Here is a 20,483-nt window from a genome sequence, read left to right on the forward strand (position 1 = left end):
TCTCTTGATCTCCATCAGATAAGGCATACACACAAGAACATTACTGTCACTGTCTAGCGGAAGGATGAAATTGAATTATTTAACTTTAAAAAAGTAACATTAATGCACATATTTTGCCTTTAATATATGAATTCTGTGGTAACCGTTTTATTAAAGCAATAAGCTCCGTGAAGCCGTGGTTTACAGTGACTTACAGGCTTTAGGGGGTTTTAGGCACTCCACTCCACATCTTGCCTAACAACACCCTTAGCTGTTCTAAATTCACTGTAAACCACTGATTCTTGGGGCTTATGGCTTTAATATTAATTTAATACTTGTTAAATATATATTTTGTATTTTTACAATACTTTTATACATACTTTTATTGCAATTGTAGAACCAAATATTCATATATTTACAGGGATTGACAGTGATATTTTATAATTGCACAATAATTTTTGTACTGTAAAAATGTCAACATGCTCCTGTTCCCACTAAGGTGAACGCGAAGTACAACATGATCCTGGATCAACATCTTTGATGATCCTGCAACAACATTCCAATCATCAATCAGATTTGAAGGACAAATTTACAGTTTATGACAAGTTTAGGCTTACACCTAGGGTTAGGTGCTTCTACATCACTGTTATTCACCTATCGTTTACCTCTGATTTTAGGGTTATTTAGGGTAGTTATGTGTAGAGTTTAGGGGCAGGGATAGGGTTAGGACTAAATTTTCGGACAGGAATGTTGTTCCAGGATCAACAAAATGTGTTGATCCAGGAACATATTTTGGCAAAATCACTGTGACCTTCGAACTCACTACATAGCATGTAGAAGGGCGCTTCGGTGCATTTACCCCAGTGCTCTTCTACTCTGTCATTCCCACTGATAGGAGGCGGGGGCGGGGCTCAGAATGCTTTGAACACAGATGCGGAGCGGCTCTTCTGCTCTGAGCGCCAGTGAGACGAACAGCACCATGACTGCGAACGCATACGACGTGATTGTGATTGGCGGAGGCATCTCAGGTTAGTGTCATCAAAATAGCGCATAAAACTTCATATAATCTCATTGCAATTAACGCACTCATAAAGAAACTTTGTATGAATGAAGAATACTGGCTGATGATAGTAATGCAGAGTTATGATCATCGTTATTGAGTAATATAAGGCGCGCGACTGACCCGTGCTGGACGACTATTCCATTTCCTAAGAAGCTTAGACGCCTTATAACAACACTGTATTACAGCTGCGTTTAAAAACAATCATGCATATTAACGTTTTAATTAGGACTCTGTTAGTTTGTCGAAAAGACGGGGTTAGTTCTGCAGACTTAAAGTGAATTTGTTCCCGATGTCACCTGAGCTTGCTCTTTCACTTCCGTGACATGATTATTTCATATCGCCAGAGGCCAGAGGCAGAGACTGTTAAGTGTCATGCAACAGTGTATCTGTGTATTTGCTATATAACATGCCAATGAACTTTTTTTAAACTCAATATCAAGATTTTAGTTTTAAATCACGTCTACCTTCACTGGCTTATTTAAAAAGGTCCTGCAATATGACAGATACATTTTTGAAAAGGATACATAATCTATTATTTGTACCGTAATGCACACTGCATGTATAATGATGATAGAAATTTTTATTCATAATTTTAGATTAATTATTATGTCAAACTACATAACATTAGACACCCAGTTTTCAGTGTCAGTTACCCATCCTTATTACATCGCTCTCTGGAATACTTGATTCTGATTGGTCAGGCACTGCATTCATTAAATATTTTTGAATAATGACCAGCAATGTTGTAGAACTGTTCACTCATCCATGTGTGAGAATAATTTTAACGGAATATTATAACTCAAATCAATATTAAATGTCCATATGAAGACTTCAGATGCAAAAGCCTCTAAGTGCCGTCTGAAATTTTCTTCTAAAATGAGCATTTTTATTAAGCTCGTATGTTTAGGTTCAGTAATTTCACTTTAATGACAATTAATAGGTCCTTTTCATTGCCATTAAAGTGAAATAACTGAACATAAGCATACAGGCTTGATAAAAATGCTCATTTTAGAAGAAAATTTCAGATGGCATTTAGAGGCTTTTGCATCTGAAGTCTTCATATATTCACTTTAGAAATAATAGTTGTTAGATGCAACAGGTTCTCAAAATATAGGCATTTTTACACTTGAAATTATTAAGCTAAGAACATATTTAACACTAGGTTGTTGTTTTTTCTTCACACTGCTGATCGGTAGTTGACATGTCTTGTATGACATTGTGTCTCTCTCTCTCTAACGTCCTTACAACCACTGAAGGGTCATAGGGCTGGAGCCTATCCTGGTATCCATGACATTGTATACTCAGTTTAAAACTATTTTATTATTTCATAATTATTATGCATGCAGATTTTATTGCCTCATTTAAGATTTTATATATATATATATATATATATATGTTCTTTAAAAAAATAATTTTTTCACACAGCAAGACCATTTAAAATGAACTAGAGAATGCAAAAAATTGTGTTTAAAACTGTCAAAAAGAATGTGGTGGACCTAAAATATACACTTTCCCTTGTATATTAATATAAACTTAAATCTAAACAGACTCTAAAGAAAATTCCTTAAGCATGCGTCAGCTATCCAGACACACTGCAGTACTCGCATGCACATACTTGCAATGCCCTTGTGCAGGGCTTCATAGCGTATTGTGTTAACCGTTTCAAAATTGGAAGTGTGAAACGCTGTTTTGAAGTATTTTTATGCTGCTCAAGCTTAAATAAGATGTTAATTCTGGAATAAGTGTAGAGTGAAAAACCTAAACCTGTCTAACACTTTGGTATCACAATAGACCCAGTGAGAAGAATAATGTGCATTAGCTCTAGTGGAGATCTCAGTGTTTTAACACACTCTTCCCTGGCAAGTTTATTTTACAGAGATTGTAGAAAGATTTATTAATATATTGCACTACAATAGGATGCAGAATTAATTAGAAAATACTACATGATAGTATTCTTTTTTAGTCAGTCCTAGCATGTGTTGGGTGACCTATTTTGTATAGAGTAGTGTGAAAGCATAGCACAATGTCCTTACTATAACCTAACAGGAAATTCCTTTCCTGTCGTGTAAACTGACTTGTTCCCACAGTGTATATGCATTATAATATATAGACTTGACAATTTAAACCCAGTTCAGAGAAAGTGCACACTGAATGAAATATTGCTTGTGCAAGAGCGACATTCTTGGAAACAGAACCGAGCAAAACAGGGTCAAGATGTCCTTCTGATAACCTGCTGGAAACATTATTTCTCCTCATACAGGCGGTTTTGTAATTTATTTAGTATGATATGCAAGAGGACCACAGAAACAAGTCAGATGTTTTAGTCTATGTTGTTAAATCTGAGGATATTAAGGTTTCTGTTTGCAAAGTGGTGTACGGTTTACTAACTCATGATGACCACCTTATTTTGTAACATGGAATTATGATTATGATTATAATTTTTTTTTAAAATTATAACAAATACCATTTTTTGTACAGCTGAAATAACTGAAAGCCTCACACATTCAAGCTGCAAATGGACACACCCGCTCTTACTTAAAAAAATAAACTGTCTAACCTTGTTTAAAAAAACAGAGGTGTGCCACTAGTGTGCCAGTCATATTACTTTGCTTGAAAAAAACTAATGAATGTAATCAGTCACTATTATGTAACAAGGTCACACATGATGCACCATGGACCCAGTATCAACCAATCCATTGCTATAAAACCTTTTATCAGCACCAGAACTTTGATTCTCTGCCAAGTTTCTAGCAGTCAGTGCTAAACAGACTGCACTTTTGAGTCTGTAAAACATTTGTCATTCGTGCATGTGTGCAATATTGCACGTCATCGGTAGCGTGAGGCTAGTTACACATTCAAGCTCTGGTCAAAGTTGCAGTGCAATTCCTGCAATGGCATACGTTATGTTTCATGATATGCATGATCTGATTTGTACAGTGTTGCACTTTTTTTCATTGCAGTTTAGGATCCAGGACTGAGTGAATTTGACACATGGAGTATAGAGAGACAAAAGATGTTTTTTCATACATTGGTTGTCATCTTACAGTTGTTGAATAATATGCAGATGTTTTTCACCTGTTGGTCTTTGAAGGAAATCAGAGTTTCTTATTCTGACCAACCTTAAAAATGGGTTGCTTCAGGGACATTTTAATAACGACCCAGCACTCCCTGTAAATCCAATTACTATTTGCAAAGCCACTGGAGGTGCTCAGGGAGACAGCACTTTGGCAGAAGCGGTAAACAAAACTGACAACTCATTTTTATGCTCCCCAGGATCCTAGAACATGTGACAGCAAATGTGTATTTGTGTCTGTTGTCTAGTGCCACAGGGGCTGTGCTTGACATAGAGGAGAGACAACTGAAGCTTTTCAGCTAAACAGTGGAAATGACACCTTTACTCCTGTGACTTTATTGTCTCATGTCAACAACTGAAGTAAATTGTCACTGTTGTACAGTTTACATTTATTCATTATTTGTTATTTAAATGTGAAATGTGTCATTTCCTGTAGATGAAAGAGTAAAGCATGGCTCTAGCAATGCCATGGTCATGGGTTCGATTCCCAGGGAATGTATGCTCTGATAAAATGTAGAACTTAAATGCAGTGTTTAAATCATTTTGGATAAAAGCATTTGCCAAATGCTTAAATGTAAAATGTAATTTCCTCACCACTAGTGTCAAACAGAATTGGGTAATAATAAATAGGGGTGTAACAATATATTGTGTCACAAATGAAAATTACTGTGTGAGAAAAAATTCAGGTTTACAGATTTTTAGTGTCAGTACTACATTAAACTACTATATATGTTGAATATAATGTATAATAATGCAATGGGGGGATATTTGTGGTTCCTGATAATGCCAAATGTCTTGTGTTATGAGTAAAAAGTGGCCTACGTTATTTTAAATATACCTAGTCAATGACAGAGTGCAACATTTTTCTGTATTTTCAGCTTCAGAATCATGAATATTTTTATTCTGGTATCCACATTGTCCTGTGCAATGGGTTACCAGCACCAAGTCCAAGCCTATTCATTTCCACCCCCAATGTAATACCAAATTTAGCATTTTAATCAACAGTTAATTTTTTGTTAACCTTTTACCATATGTCTTGAAGTATCGCAATAATATTGTATCAATATCGTATCGTGAGTTCAGTATCGTGAGTTCAGTACCGTGACATGAGGGTATCGTTACATCCCTAATAGTAAACTATATTTTCTAAAATATGGATGACACTTTCCTGTGGAAAAGGTCATGATAAAGGATGTTTTAGATGGTTGCTAGGATGCTGCCATTTGGTTGTTAAGGTGCTCTGGTTGGAGAGTCTCAGGAGGAGAGTCTCAAACCATATCTAATGTAAGTTGATTGGATTTTTCGGGCATTTTAAAATAAAAATCGCAAATCAGTCAAGCTGCTAAGAAAAGTCATAGCGCACCTCTCTTCAAGTCCGTTGCACAAATTGTGAGGGGCGAGTAACATTGCAAAGTTTGCTTATATTCTGGGGTTTGTTCTAATTTTTCCCTCTCACTGTCATTGGTCGGAAAAACAAAAGCCACTTTTCCGCTTCGTCCGGCCAAACCATTCTCGTTGCTTTTCCGTCCCATTCCATGGCGATCCGGCCCAGCCGGTACGGATATGGTTTAATTTTCCACTGTGGGGCTGATAACAGAGCTCTTTAGAATGTAATACAAATGTGTCAATCATCGCCTTGGTAATGCAAGGGTTTACAGATGGTATGAGATGTAAATTGCGACCACTTTATGGAGGATGATCAGATATTTCTATTATTAACTTATGTTTACTTCGGTTAAATAGCCTGCCTGTCCAGCTACAGAGAAACTGGTAACTGTGCAACAGACATGTGACCAATCCTGAGTGGCGATGTCACTACACGCACTCTACCAGCGGTTTGTAATCGTGCCTTGCTGAACCAAGTGGAAATATAACTGGAACCGTTCCTTACCGTTCTTACTGTGGAAAAGTGCCTAAATAGTCCAGCCCCCAAACTCCTGCCATTGGTTGAGCCAGTTTTAATGTGTTGGAATGATTCTGTGATAACACCAAAGAGATGATAGTTGAATGTGCTTATCAAGCAGAAAGTAGAAAGTATTTTTATATAATTACTTCACCTTTATGTGCTTACATGTACAAATAGCTGTCAGAAACAGATTGACAGTTGAACAGACTGAGAAGTGTTTGAAATAACAAAAGCATTAGGGAGTTGTTTTGCTCAGAGCTCTAGTAGGTCCCAGCAGCAGCTCTCATGGGGTGTTCAAGTGAAAGGCAGGAATTCCACATCTAATTGCGAAGGCTGTTGACACTGACGCTTCCTGGTGAGTTCCCTGCTCTTGCTAAAGAACTTCGGCATTCCTACTTTGGAAGTCAGCCAGTAAAAACAGGAAACATGTAGAATCACAGGCCATTTGTGTGGTGTGTCAGAATAGGCCACTTTTACAGTGTATGTTTTATACTTATTGATACATATTGCATATACCTGTTTAAGTGTGTTTTTGTAATGATGGATTTGCAAAGATGTTTAATTACCATTCAAAACCTCATTAAATTGATCAAACGTGACAGTAAAGACATTTATAAAACGGTTAGTTCCTGTACTTGATTCTGATTGGTCAATAGCTGTGTTTTATTCACGATAAAACACGGCTATGACCGCTTCACCCAATGGTTCTGTGTATCACTACACAACACCCTTAGCAACCACTCTTAGCAACGTAAACTGTATGTTCATTTTCCTTCAGGTCAGTCCTATGTTTATTATAAAAAATCTGTTTAAATGTCCGATGTATTATCCTGTCCTTTTAACAGTTAAGGGGTTTTTCCGTGATTGACAGCACTAGTCAAAGCATTTGTCAGTTGCGTCTTGTTCCGTGTTCACAACAACTCAGTCTTTTCAATGTAAAAGTCTTTGCTACTGACTGACACACTCATAAAGACAGTCTTTGCCGCCATCTAATGGTGTGAAAATGTAACTTCTGTTGCTGTTCACGGTCAGGGACTATTTTTTCCGGCGGAAGGAAGGCTTTTAGTGAGAGTTTACTTCATGAAAGTTGCATTGATACATATTTTTGGCTTTAATATTTGTATTGTGTGGTAACCGTTTTATAAAAGCAATACGGTACTCGAGGCTAGTGCTGTATCATGAATAAGTCACGGCTGAAGGGCGTTGTTAGGCACGACGCGATAAAGCACAGCCTCTCGTACCTTAATGCTTACTTATAATGTTAGAAATGGTTTGTGTTCCTTTTAACTTTATATTCGTCAAAGAATCCTAAAAAAAATTTATAACAGTTTCAGCAAAAATATTAAGCAGCGCAACTGTTTTCAGCATTGATAATATAAGAAATGAGGTGTGTTCACACCATATCGTAATTACTGTAACTAAAAGATTCTGGCTCGTAAAAAGTGTTCACGTCCTCGTAGAGCTCGTGATTTCAGTTTGTAAGCTAGGAGTTTTCTGAAAGCTCCCACGTGTACCACCTGACCGCTGTATATTCATTTAAGCGTTGATAGTGGTGCCATAGAAACACATAATTCCCAGTCCGAGGACATGAACAGCTCCGAATACAACGTCACGTGTTGTCATCTCAAGATTCCAGTATATACGAGGTGGCGTGAACGCAGCAATGTTTCTTGAGCACCAAATCAGCATATTAAAATGATTTCTGAAGGATCATGTGACTCTGAAGACTAGAGTAATGATGCTGAAAATTCATCTTTGCATCACAGGAATAAATTACATTTTTAAATATATTAAAATAGAAATGGACTATTTTAAATTAGATTTTAAAGTAATAATATTTTGCAACATCATTGCTTTACTGTATTTTTGGTAAAACTTTGAATGGTACCGTGCAAAAAACTTGTCTGTCAGATGTTCGCTTCCTGTCTGAGTGGGTGGGTCTTACACAGAATTAGCTTTAAAGTAAACTGACTTAATGCTGCTGCATAAAGTTAAACTTTTCTCAATTTTGTCGCTTTAGACACGGACACATTGCCAGTGGTTGGAGTCACTCATGTTCATGGAAATGACCAGCTCTCAACAATAAATTATTTCTGGTTGCTTTGTCGCAAATAAGTCAACACCCATTCAAAAAAACAAAAAAAAACAATGTTTATTCCAGTAATAAATGCAGCTGTGGCTCTCTGATGATCAATGTAAACATAATTGCAAACATTGATTTTTAGAGCTCAACACATTTTGATGCATTTAGAATCAGTGCTTTCTAGGTGGTAAAACAAACATCTGAACATAGAAAAATATGTCTACATAATGCTTTTAGACTGCTAGGGAAATACTCTGATGCCTTTTTGCTGTGTCCTTTTAGCTTGTGTAAACAAACGTCATTGGTTGTTGTTTTTTTCCCCACTGAGCCATGCCGAGCCTGACTCCAGCTTGACTGGCTTCGTTATGCAACTTAAGATAATACTGCTCTGTTCCTCTCTTAGACGAACAACTGTCCTTGGGGTTGCCAAGAGAACATGCCATTTCGCTGATCTCTCTGTAATTGCTTTTCAATAATGCATCCATACGTCAATGTTGTGGCATATTGGAGAAAGCAATTGCTTGTAGAAGAGCATGAAGCATCATGAAGTGTGCTCGCTGTCACGTACATGTTTTTTCAAGTGATTCTTTGCCACATTAAATTCAAGAAAACCTCCTTTCGTTTGGATTGGATTGTCTTGGTGCATATTTAAACTATATAAAGGGGTTGAGCATGCTTTAATAAGGACAGAAAAATGGATTGTGTTTGCAGGTCTAGGCCCAAGCATGTTACAGCTGGGGTTAGACAGCAACTGATTTGTTGGAGGCTCCTTTCAAATCACTTTGTTATTATAATACTGTTCATTTATCCCATTTTAAGGCTATTTAGATTTGTGCTGGACAACGATACAAAAATACTGATTAAAATTAGTTTTATGCAGTGTATGATATTTTCAAGTATCTCTGTAATGCTGTTAAAGGTACAATATGTAAGATTTTTGGATTAAAATATCCAAAAACCACTAGAACAGAATTTGTCCTATTGTTTTTATGTTTGGCGGACATGTTTAGGTGTTGCACTTGTGTCTCGCGTCTTTTGCAGCATCTCACCAATGAAACGGCATTCTAAAAACACGGCGGTCAATTTAAAAAAAAAGCTCAACTCACGTTTAATAACTTTGCCCTTTTTTCTCATTCCACTGCCTGCGTCTCATTTTTATAACGCATTTCTGAATGAACAGCCGCTTAAGAATAGTGATGTGTTCTACGTTCATAGAGCGTCACATGAGAGCGGTTAATCAGGCGCGCCGGCACCATCATGAGGTCGGATCATTTTCTTCTCCTAATATGGTTATCATTGCTGTATTGTCAACATGCCTAATTGTAACGCTTGCTAAAATTTTTATTCAAAATCGCAATTTCTCCATTTAAAAAATAATAAAATCGAGGCAAAACATTAAATTTGAATTAATCGAAAAAATCTGAAAAATCGCCCAGCCCTATTCAAAGAATGTTTAAATCCAGAGAAATTAGCAATTTTAACCAGGACACGGACCGTGTCGGTGCGTCGCCCATCAATGACATCATAACCTGCGTTACCCTCGATTTCCAGGTTTATTTTGTAGAAACTATGGAAACACCAAAGACGCTTTAATATATTGTATGTTTTATTAGACAAGGGGACAACTGCTTGGATACATTTATAGACAGAAATCTAATCGTAGTTATATAGCTAAACACTGTTAGTCTTAACAGTAATACAGCATTCTCTCCATTATACAATATGTTTTAAAATTAATTGCATGCCATTTAACAAGCCATCCAGCAATTAATATGATATTCTAATATCGATCTAGCTTACTGCAGTGTGCAACAAGTGTCTAATAGCATCCGCCGAGGGAACAAACAGAGTAATGTTATAACTTCATTTTCAGCACACTCAAATGTATCTAATATGATAAAATAGCTCTGCATTACCCCACATACGCTTGACTGGAAGAAGCGGAAGCAGCGACTGTGGCATAATAAAAGTTCCGCTGCTCTCGAGACGTGTGTCACGCTCATCTCTCATTAGTGATCGTTCCAGCGGCCTCGTTCCACTCCAACGGCTTTCAGCCACACCCTGCTTCATACTACTGTAACGTTAATAATTTCATCCATGAACATGATTTCTGCCTGAGTCCTGTCCCGATTCTTTTCCACTGGCTGTGAGGTGAAGACATAATCTCCCATGATTCCGCGCTCAATCTCAGCGTCATCAAGCTATGCCTTTGTTTGGGAAAAACTACATATTGTGCCTTTAAAGTATTCTTGTAGGGTCAGTCATTGAGTTGTACATTTCTTTCATTTTATTTAATTAGGGATACACAATATAGCAGTACAATATCGGTCATCGGCCAATATTATAGATTTTTAATAAAAAATTATTTCTTAATTTAATTTATATTTTATTTATCAGATGATATTGTATTTTAAATTGTGCATGCCCATTTTCCCTATTTTACACTTTTGCCATCATCTAACGTTCACTTAAAGTTAATCTTTAAAAACACAAATTTTAATAAAGATGTTAAATACAATCTTTAGCTCATCTCAGGATGATCATTCTTTATTATAATTATCATTTTCATGCTGTACATTATAATGTTGGGATGCCTAAATTCACTTGTAGCATTTAAAATTGATTTTAGCTTTAATTTATTTAGACAAAATAGAGTTTCACTATTGAACATTTATTGTTATTGGCATAAAATGAACCTATTTATCTGTTTATTACTATTGGATAAATTTGTTATACTGGTCCATTCCTACCTTTTTTTCCCCCTCAAAGTACTGGTTACTTTTGTCTTGTGGGATAATTGATGAATGAGCTGCTTGCTAAAGCTGACATTAGCATTTTAATTGAGAAATTCCTTGAGGGATGAACCACAGACTTAAAGGTGGCCCGTGTCACCTCCAATTTACGGCTTGGTCAGTGTTAATGTGTTGTGATAATGTGATTGTGCAATTACCACCACAGCTGACAGACATAGCCTCTTAAAAGTGATTCTTCTTGGTCTGTAATATCAGGTTTAATCAGGGTTGGTCAGAGTGCAAACAAAGCAATTAGGTTTAGATTGTGGTATTAATACAGGGCGTTTTGTAATCTGATATAGTTCTAGACCTGACCTTTCAAACTGAGTTGTAAACTAATCCCGGCCTGTTTTGGAAAAGGCATCTTGGCGCAGAGAAAAAGTGCTTATACAGTTACAGGTTAATTGTTAAAACTATCAATGTGACAATGTTGCAAATACTCTTGCCAAATTTTACGAACATAAATGCAGTAAATAACATAAATATTTCAGATTTTCTTATTGCTTGTTTGCATTGCCCATGAATGTTGCCTGCATGTATGCACTTAAGTTATATTTAGTTCTAGATTTAAATATGGATTTAAACTTTGTAATTATTATTTTTTTAATTAATAAAATCTTAACATTTGGCCTTTAAAATTAGCTTTAGTGCTCATTTTAATAAAAGTGTGGATGGTTTGGTGGTCAATAGCAGCATCTTATATTTGTGCAGTAGGTAAAGTTTGCCACCCTATTCTTACAGAACAAATTGATGTGCTGCATAAGATCCAGATCAGGCCTATAAACTGATATGTTGCGTGATTTACTGTGTTAACCTTTAGTTTGTTGTCTTATTGAAAACCCTAACCTTGTTATGTCATGTCATTTAGAGCAAGAGTGCACAGCAGATTCTTGTTCCCAGTGAATACAGGGAGGTAATTGGTGTAGATTTACCTTTGCCAAGCAACTGCATCTTTATATGTACTGTTTCCTTGGAAACCCAATCCACCCTCAGACTCTTGTTTCCCCGTAAATGGCACCCTGAACTGGTGCCAACAAAGGGAGTGAATCCTAAATATGTTGTTTTATCATAATCAGTGAGGTCTTTTGAACAAGGTCAGAGTAAGTTTTTAGAACAAAGCCCAACACAGTTGCTTGTTGTTCCCTAGATCCTCAATTATAGCAAAAAAATTAAGGTCTGCTTGTAAAATATCACCATTAGAATAGATATATTTCTCTTACCTGGAGCTTGTTATTACTTACAAAATTTCCCAGATCCACAGAAGATCATCTGTGTTTAAATGTATTTATTTAAATTTTATTGAGTTTTTTTTTATTATTCAAATGTATAAATTTCACTCTGTTTTGATTTTGACATCGTATTGTTTAGTTTAGATGCAACATTTTAAGATGAAGAAATGAAATGGATGGTTAAATACAAAATGGAATGGGTGGAAAAGCAAAGAATGGAAGAAAACAAGAGGCTGAAAGAGCGTAGCTAGTTTTCCAGTCAGAGACAAGCTTTTTGATCTCCCAGAATTCTCTTCAAAGAAAGTTTGACCTTTTCCTCAATGGTTTGACAGTCCCATTGGGGTCATTTCTCCCGTTCTGTGGTGGATGTTATTCTGTTGCATGCTTTAAAGTTGAGCTCAAGTCTTTATTTAATATTTAAACTGAATTAGTTTTGCTAATAATTTGTCTTTGTAAAGCCTGGATGTACATCAAAGTTCATCCGTTTAGAGCGGATTTAGTTCATTATTTAGAACCATTTATAATAAAATAGTAGCTAGGTACAGTAGTGACCAAAAGTGATGTCTGGCTTAGGAAAATTGACACCTTCACCCTTTATTTAAATATTATGAAAAATTTGTTAACATTTTTGTAAGCATATTACAGTAGTTGCTTGGAGTCAATTGTTTTATTTGTGATAACAGTGAACCATGCCAAATTGTGCAGGCGGTCATACAAAGAAATTATAAACATGCAAAAACAAGAGAGAACAATTAAATATTAATAACTGGTTATGTTGTAGTCAATGTATGCTATTACCTGTAAAAATTTTTGTTGTTCTTTTTTTGTCCTTTTTTTTTTTTGCATAGTAAAATAAAATCTGTAGCTGTAGTTTGCGTTTTTTGCCAAATAATTTTGTCAGATAAATACCATAACCAAGTTTAGTGTTTTATTCTTCCCTTATATTTAAAATAATTAAAACATTTTCCCCATTTTTTGATGGTTTAATTGAAATTGTAAGGTCATTAAAAACAAACATTTTCTCCGGACATCACTTTTGGCCACTACTTATGTAATTTCTGTTAGTCTTTGGTATTTATTAGTCCTTGGCTTATTTCACAGAGTGTGTTTCAGTAGCAGTATCGTGATTGATGGGATGATCTTTTAAGCTTATTTGGCTTTGGCGAATTTTAACAAGATTGACCGCTCAAAGTTAATTGTCTGTATTTCCACTGTATTTTTTTTTACCAAAATTTGTTCTTTTTGCTTATACAGTCAAACCAAAATGTATTCAGACACCTTGAACATTTCATTCATTAATACAGTTTATTCACTATAGTTTAAAAAATGGTAATAAAATATGACAAGATCTCAGTGTTAAACTGTGTCAGAAAAAATTTATCTTAATTATGTCAGGTCACACTTAAGCAAAACATGGTCAGGTCAAAGTGTTTTTGGTTCCAAATTTTTATCAATTTTTACTGGTAGTCCACTGTATGAAGAATTTTGGGGTATAATATGTCACAGTTTACTTTATTTTGCTATCCTCACTTACATAAATGAACTATAGTGTTCTGCACCCACTAGTAAAAATAATTTTGGAATAATTTTTGGTTTGACTGTATTTCTGTTTTGAAAGGAGTAACTGCAACTTGATACTCAGTCTAAAAATATAGTTCATCCAAAAATTGTAATTCTTCTATCATTTACTCACTTTCATGTGATCTGGCAGTTGTCATTTTTCCATCTTGTCCAAAAGGCGATGGTGTTCATGAAGACTATAGAAAAACTATTGATTTGTGTTATTTAAGAAGTTTGCACAGTGCATTTGATTTAAGCTATTTGTAGTTAAAGTTGTGTAAACAATGAACAGAAGACGTGATGAAGTGAAGGCTGGAAGTTGAATAAGGGTGGAGGACTAGAATGCGAAAGTACTTGAATTAATATATAAACTGGCAGGATGTCCAACTCTGAGACATTTGAATGACTGATACATCTGCACAGATGTGAGCCCCCACTGAGAGAAAAATCATGACCAAAAAACATGTAACCAAATGCATATGTACAAAGACCAACAATTCAAATATTTAGCAGACACAACACAAGAATGTGCCCTGTGAGAAAGGCTACAATTGTGAGCTAATGAAAGTCAAACTAACTTTCTTGGGCTTGACCACACTGGGATGTTTATTGTGCTTTTACCCTTAATGTCTCCAGTATTTATTGTAAACATGTTGTTTTTAGCAAACCGCGAGCTTCATTTTTGTATTCACTTGTGTGTGTTTACTTGGCAGTGGCAGAGTTCAGTCAGTGTGGTCCCTTCAGTCCTGCACTCGAATGACAAAGACCACAGCTACTATTGTGTTTCTGCCAACTTCAAGTGTTTTTCCATCTTCTCCTGACCATTTTATGTCCCTGAAAGAAGAAAATATATGCTTGTGAGCCAGCCTTCTCAAACGTGTGAGACCGATCTTTCTCTCACCAGAGCTATTTATGTTAAAAGAATATTTTCAGTTCAGCCAAGCAGATACAAACAGAAATAAACAGCACATATGGATCATATAATATTTTATACACATCACAGAGCATTCAGATCTGTGTGTTTATGAGTGTGCATGACTTTGTTTGCACTGTCCTTGATATAAACGCATCAGATAGGCCGGTAATTGCAGACACGTGTGAAATATGAGGTTTTGTTGAATTGGTTCTAGGAACAATTCCGTTTTCCATATCTTTGGGATGAGACTTGTATACCTCCTACTCATGCCACCTGGTTAACTAATGAGGTTTCACTGCAGCGTATCCATCTGTGAGCTTATTTGTCGTATTGTGTTTCCGCTTTGTTCAGAAGGGCAGCAATTTATGTATTTATTTATTTTTTGCTGTGTTCAACTTACCTATGTTTAGTTTAGTTTTTTGTTTTTTTTGGTAGTCTGAGCACCAAAACTGCATTAAAATCCAATGTTTATAAACCTTATGCAAACCAGACTTCTTTTAGTCTGAATGCTGGAAATTCATGTGCTTTTTTGTTTCCTTATTTTGTATACATATGTTACATCATGCAAAGTTTGTAATATTGTCCGGAACTGTGTCCGAAAATACACTAATTTTGCTCACCTTTTCCTCATATAAGGCCAGATTTACTAACAGCTTGTGCCAAAGCTCAAACCCTTTGCGATTAAAAAACTCAGGATTTACTGAAGACACGCAGTGAGAAATTAGCGATGAAAAGTTAGTGTTGTGCCTGGCCTTATTGCATATGCATTTGTAGGAGTTTTCCTTTCAGACCGCTACATTTATGGACAGAGAGTATTAAAATATATCATGCAATGTGATTTACTAAGGTTTGTGATGGTCAATTCAGTGGTATTTGCTCTATTATTTATCGCAAATGAAAACGATTTTGTACCTGACATATAATTTTAATTTGCACATTGTCAGTAGATCACCTGAAGAAATTTCCACTCCCATCAGTGTTTTTAATGCTAGTTTGCCCTGTTTATTAAATCTGGCCCCTAGTGAACTATGTGACATTCACTACGTAGTGCGTGTTTTTGAACACCGTATATGCATATATATGCATGTAAAATTTCACCATGTGAGTTCAGCATCAAGGTGGGATGTCATGATACATGGGGTGACATGAGCAGAAACAAAATGTCTGTTTTTCATCCTCTTCTTTCACACTGACAGACACTCTGTTTTTGCCTGAGACTCTCTTGACATCGTGCTGACGCATATCTATAGTAACCGATGTACACGCGTAACATTGACTACACTGTCTGAACAAACAGATCAGATTTCATCACTTGCAAAATAGACAGTAAGTTCTAAATATGAGATTTGAAAACCAAATTGCATTTGTGTGTAGTGTGAACAAAGCCTTAGAGGTTTTTGTATTCGATTTCTTTCTAGCTCTGTGGCTCAACCAAAACATCATTTAGTAAAACAGTCATTTCAAACCTGTCAGATATCAGGCTTCACAGCTGTGGCCAGGTTTTGTAAGCCTCTGCAGTTTCTTTTGTATCTGTGCTGCTGCGAGCGTTAGCAGCAATGTATGATATGGGTCACTGCCGGCCACAGAAGCCAAATCATTGAGAGTGTTTCAGATGTTTGTCCCGGGTGTTTGAGTAAGCTGTTTGTCTGGGTGTTTGCCACTTTCTCCGCATATCAAAAGCAGTTTGTAGTATTATATAAGCTTCCAAGGTCATGCTTTTGCCTCAGATGTCCTCTGCTGCATTGTCAAATCACTGTGGCTGTAAGCACACAGCATTTAAAAAATAGGTTAATAGTTTCTATTTGTGTATTTATTTATTTTTTATGTTTGACGTGCCACTGCAATGTACTATACTCTATCTGAAACTGCTTTTATCTAAGTGTTGTGTAATTATTTTACATGCAGTTTTTTATAACCACATATTAGTTGTCCTAGTTGTCCTATAAATAAAAATTAAATATATTTATTATTATAAATTAACAATATAAATTTTGAAAACAAGTTGTCAAACAACTATTTATTTAGTGTAGCTGAGGGCACTCTAGAAATGTCCTAGTTTTTGTTTTTAACATGGTAAAAACTACATCAGAAATTCACAGGAGCAGTTTTACTTCCTCTGAAAGGAGAGGAAGTGCTTGTGTGTGTGTGTGTGCGGGGAAAGGAAACTTGTGTGTGCGGGGAAAGGAAACTTCTGTGAATTGACTTTTTTTTTTCCCTTAAAGGGAACCTAGTTCTCACTTCTAGCTTACAGTTGTGAGTTTATTGCTCTAACACCATGATCACTACACAGCCTCAGGGGTTTAAACAGGAATCCAGTGATTACAAAGAAGGTGCAAAGATAATATAACCGTTTTTTACTAATGTTTTTCCCCGAGGGACACCTTAAAATCTGTGAAGATTTTTTTTCTTTTTCATTTACCATTACACAAATACTGCAATAATAAGGCCTGAATCTGAGAGAGTTTCAAGCCAGTTGATGCACTATAGGCCCAGTGCTATGTTTTCACTATGTATTACTTTTTTTGATCATGTACATTTCTTTTCATTCTTTTCATCATGTTCATTCTACTTTTAACATTTGGCTTTCTGTGATAGACTGAACACTGTTATTGTGAGATTGGTCTGATTAAATATGTCACCGGGTGACTTTAAAATATAATAAAATAGAAAACAGTTGCTTTTAAATTGTAATAATATTTCACAATATTACTGTTTTTACTGTATTTTTGATCATATAAATGCAGCCTTGGTGAGCATAAGATACATAAATTTTTTAATCATGTTTGTGGCAGTTCCTGGGAAATGTTGGCAGAGCAAAAAACAACTACAGGCCAAACCAGATCTGCATTAAAACATTGTTGTTAAGCTCTGCAGATTTCCACAGAACTGGAAACACACACTATTCACAAAGTTTCACACACTCCATGCTTTTTGGCTTATTTGATTATACTTTCAGTTACTAATATGAATATAGCACTCTCAGGTTCATTTGACTAATTTTACCAAAAATTTTACCAAAGCTCCTTCCCATTGTAGGTTGAGACAAATTATATACAAACTATTAATATTGTTCACACAGAAGAGGTTAAAAGATATAGATTTTATTCATAATATCACACACAATAGAAATCCAGTGACAATAGTAGCTATGCAGTCAGAAAGGACCTATGTTGTCAACACAGGAACAACCTTTAATATTATAAGGACTATAATAGCTTCCAGCATAAAGTTTTCCCAAGGTTTTTGAAGCTTAGTGGTTAGCCAAAGTGCTGAGCTGTGCTCATGCTGGTGACACAAGTTCAGATTCCTTTGCCTCTCTCTCCTGATCATTTCCTGTCGTCTCCTCGCTAAAAGTACGTTTTCTCAAAGAACAGTATAGTAAATATTGGAGCATATGTTTACTAAAATCTTAAACTCTGCATTTCTACACTCCCAATTGACAGGTCTGAGTGCTGCCAAGCTGTTGGTGGAAAGCGGCCTGAATCCTGTCCTCCTGGAAGCCAGGAACCGTGTTGGTGGAAGAACCTTCACTGTTCAGGTAAGATACTCAACTCATCTAAATTCTAAAACAAATGAAATTACTTCGTTGTAGCACACACGGTCTGCTTTTACGTGTGTGATAGGAACGTAAGTCTGTTGACCATAGTCACAACTTGGGGTGCGCGATAAGTTTTGCCTACATTAAGATCGTACTGTATGTGCGAGCTAACATTGTCACTCACTTTGGAAAAACCAAACAAAACTCGCTCCACACATTTACTGTGATGTTGCCTATTAGAGAAATAATTTCATTTTTAGGTCATTCATATTTCAATATTCAAAAGTGATTTTTTAAGACATTATTTATGTAATTGTAATTGCATTTATGCCACCTCTGAGCTGCATTCAACAGTCTGTAAATACATCTAAATGCCACTTCAGATGCAGCTTCTGTGCCATTTCTGCAATGCAAAAATGGATTTAGTTGATGCTGGTTTCATTTGATTGGTAACAGCCCTAAAGTACATTTGTAATATAATTGAATGTAATGATTAAATGTAAGAATTTGGTGTTGCATACATCAAATAAAATTTTCATTTATAAAGGTAAAATGCCTCAGGAAGTCAATATAAGGGGGCAAATATTGTGCCTTAACAGAAATGTTCATTTCTGTCACTGCTGCAAACTAGCCGCTGTGCAGAATCTGAAGAAAATGAAAAGTTTTGTAAGTCAGCTGTCTACAACATCCATAAATCAGCCAAGGTACCAGCACAAAAACACAAAAATATCAGGATTTAGTCGATATTGCTCACTCTTAGTCACTTCTTTCTTTTGTTGCATAGGCTGGCGTCCCACTGGATGATTTTTTTCCACTCGATTTCAGTCATGAACTTTGAGTCATTTGAGTCAAGTCAGATGCTTACCACCATGGCGAGTGTGTCGATTGAAGGGTGAAACAATCAAAATCGAGTTTCAAGTTGGCTAGTGGGACGCTGCCTAGGCATGGAAAGGAATCTGCTGTCTTTGCATACATATTCTACCACTTCCTTTTTGTTTTTCCTTTCTTTGCTCTCAGTGTTGCTTTTAGTGACAATTTCATTGTCAATCCTGCACAAATTTTGTGTGCTTTCAGAATAAGGAGACCAAATGGGTGGATCTGGGAGGAGCGTACATTGGGCCCACTCAAAACCGCATCCTGAGGATAGCCAAACAGTACGGGGTGAAAACATACAAAGTCAACGAGGAGGAGTCTCTGGTTCACTATGTGAAGGTAAACCTCAGTGAAGGCGTACTACACATGTAGCAGCTTAGACTAATTACCAAATCCAAAGAAAAACAGCTACAAAATTCAAAACAAGATTTTTCCCCTGCCACAAAATCCAGCTCTCTTCAGAGCCTCAGGGCAGAGCTTCGGCTAATAATATAGCCTTTTGTTTGAGCACACTCATATCTTAATGCACAGGAAGTCAGAGCTAGGCCCAGTGCACTCAGCTGAACAGGGCTGAATACAGAATCCCTCCTTCACATTAGTGTGCTGTGCTCAAGCCTGGAGATGCTAATCGCTGCCTGAAGGAAGTCTGTAATATGGTTTCAGATGCTTGGAGTGGGTAAGAAGGGCGGAACTCAAGACACCAGCCTCCCCTCCTCCTGCCCCATATCCAATTTGAGTAGACGCATCACTGCCCTTAGCACATGCACACTGCATGACCTTATTAGATTTGGCTGTAGATTCAGTGTCTTCTCCGCTCTGACCCTGCTATTGCCAGGATAAATCACTGGATTCTTAGAACTGCTGTTTATCATGTGAGCTTTACTGCTTTCTGTGGTCATATTTCATAAGACAAACACATGAGGTGGTTTTAAAGTTATTGAGCTAAATCAAAGAGCTGCTTGAGATGGAGACCGGCAAACCGACAAGCTCACACATGCTCAGGAAGGCGGTGTGCACAAAGGGAAAGGTCATGGTGAGGATTCATTGGAGTGTTCATTGTAGATCATGTCAGAATGGAAACGGATTGCAGTTGCCATGGAAAAGGCCCTTTGGCATGTTTCCCATAATCCTACACTTTGCCTAGCAGAATAGTTAACTGTGTAACACCATACTATCACATCTCTTTATCTATACATTATCACTGTAAACATTTGGTTGATGCTACGGTATTTATAAGATCTGAAACTTTAACTTTGCTTTCAGTCTCAATATCCTAAATCGTCTCAATATTAAAAATCAAGAATGTGGAAGTAGTAGAATCTCATTAAAAGGATAGTTTATTCAAAAATGAAAAATGTTCTTTGTGGAAATAAACAGATATTACAAAATAACAGCATTTATGAATTGGAAATCCTTTGTGACATTATAAATGTTACACACTGTAACATTTGATCAATTGAATGCATCCTTA

General features: G+C 36.3%; 1 protein-coding gene across 1 annotated transcript in view; it reads left to right on the plus strand.

The window, feature by feature from the left end:
* The first annotated feature begins 839 nt into the window (after positions 1-839).
* mao (monoamine oxidase) overlaps positions 840-20,483 on the plus strand; it is a 34,401-nt gene continuing 14,757 nt past the window's right edge. Inside the window, exons 1-3 of the mRNA XM_051906101.1 lie at positions 840-1,007; positions 18,045-18,139; positions 19,214-19,351. Of these exons, the coding sequence (XP_051762061.1) occupies positions 911-1,007; positions 18,045-18,139; positions 19,214-19,351 (330 nt within the window). The 5' untranslated portion in view covers positions 840-910. The remainder of the gene's footprint in view (positions 1,008-18,044; positions 18,140-19,213; positions 19,352-20,483) is intronic.

The sequence above is a fragment of the Ctenopharyngodon idella genome, chromosome 9, assembly GCF_019924925.1.
Source record: "Ctenopharyngodon idella isolate HZGC_01 chromosome 9, HZGC01, whole genome shotgun sequence".
NCBI classification, from domain to species: domain Eukaryota; kingdom Metazoa; phylum Chordata; class Actinopteri; order Cypriniformes; family Xenocyprididae; genus Ctenopharyngodon; species Ctenopharyngodon idella.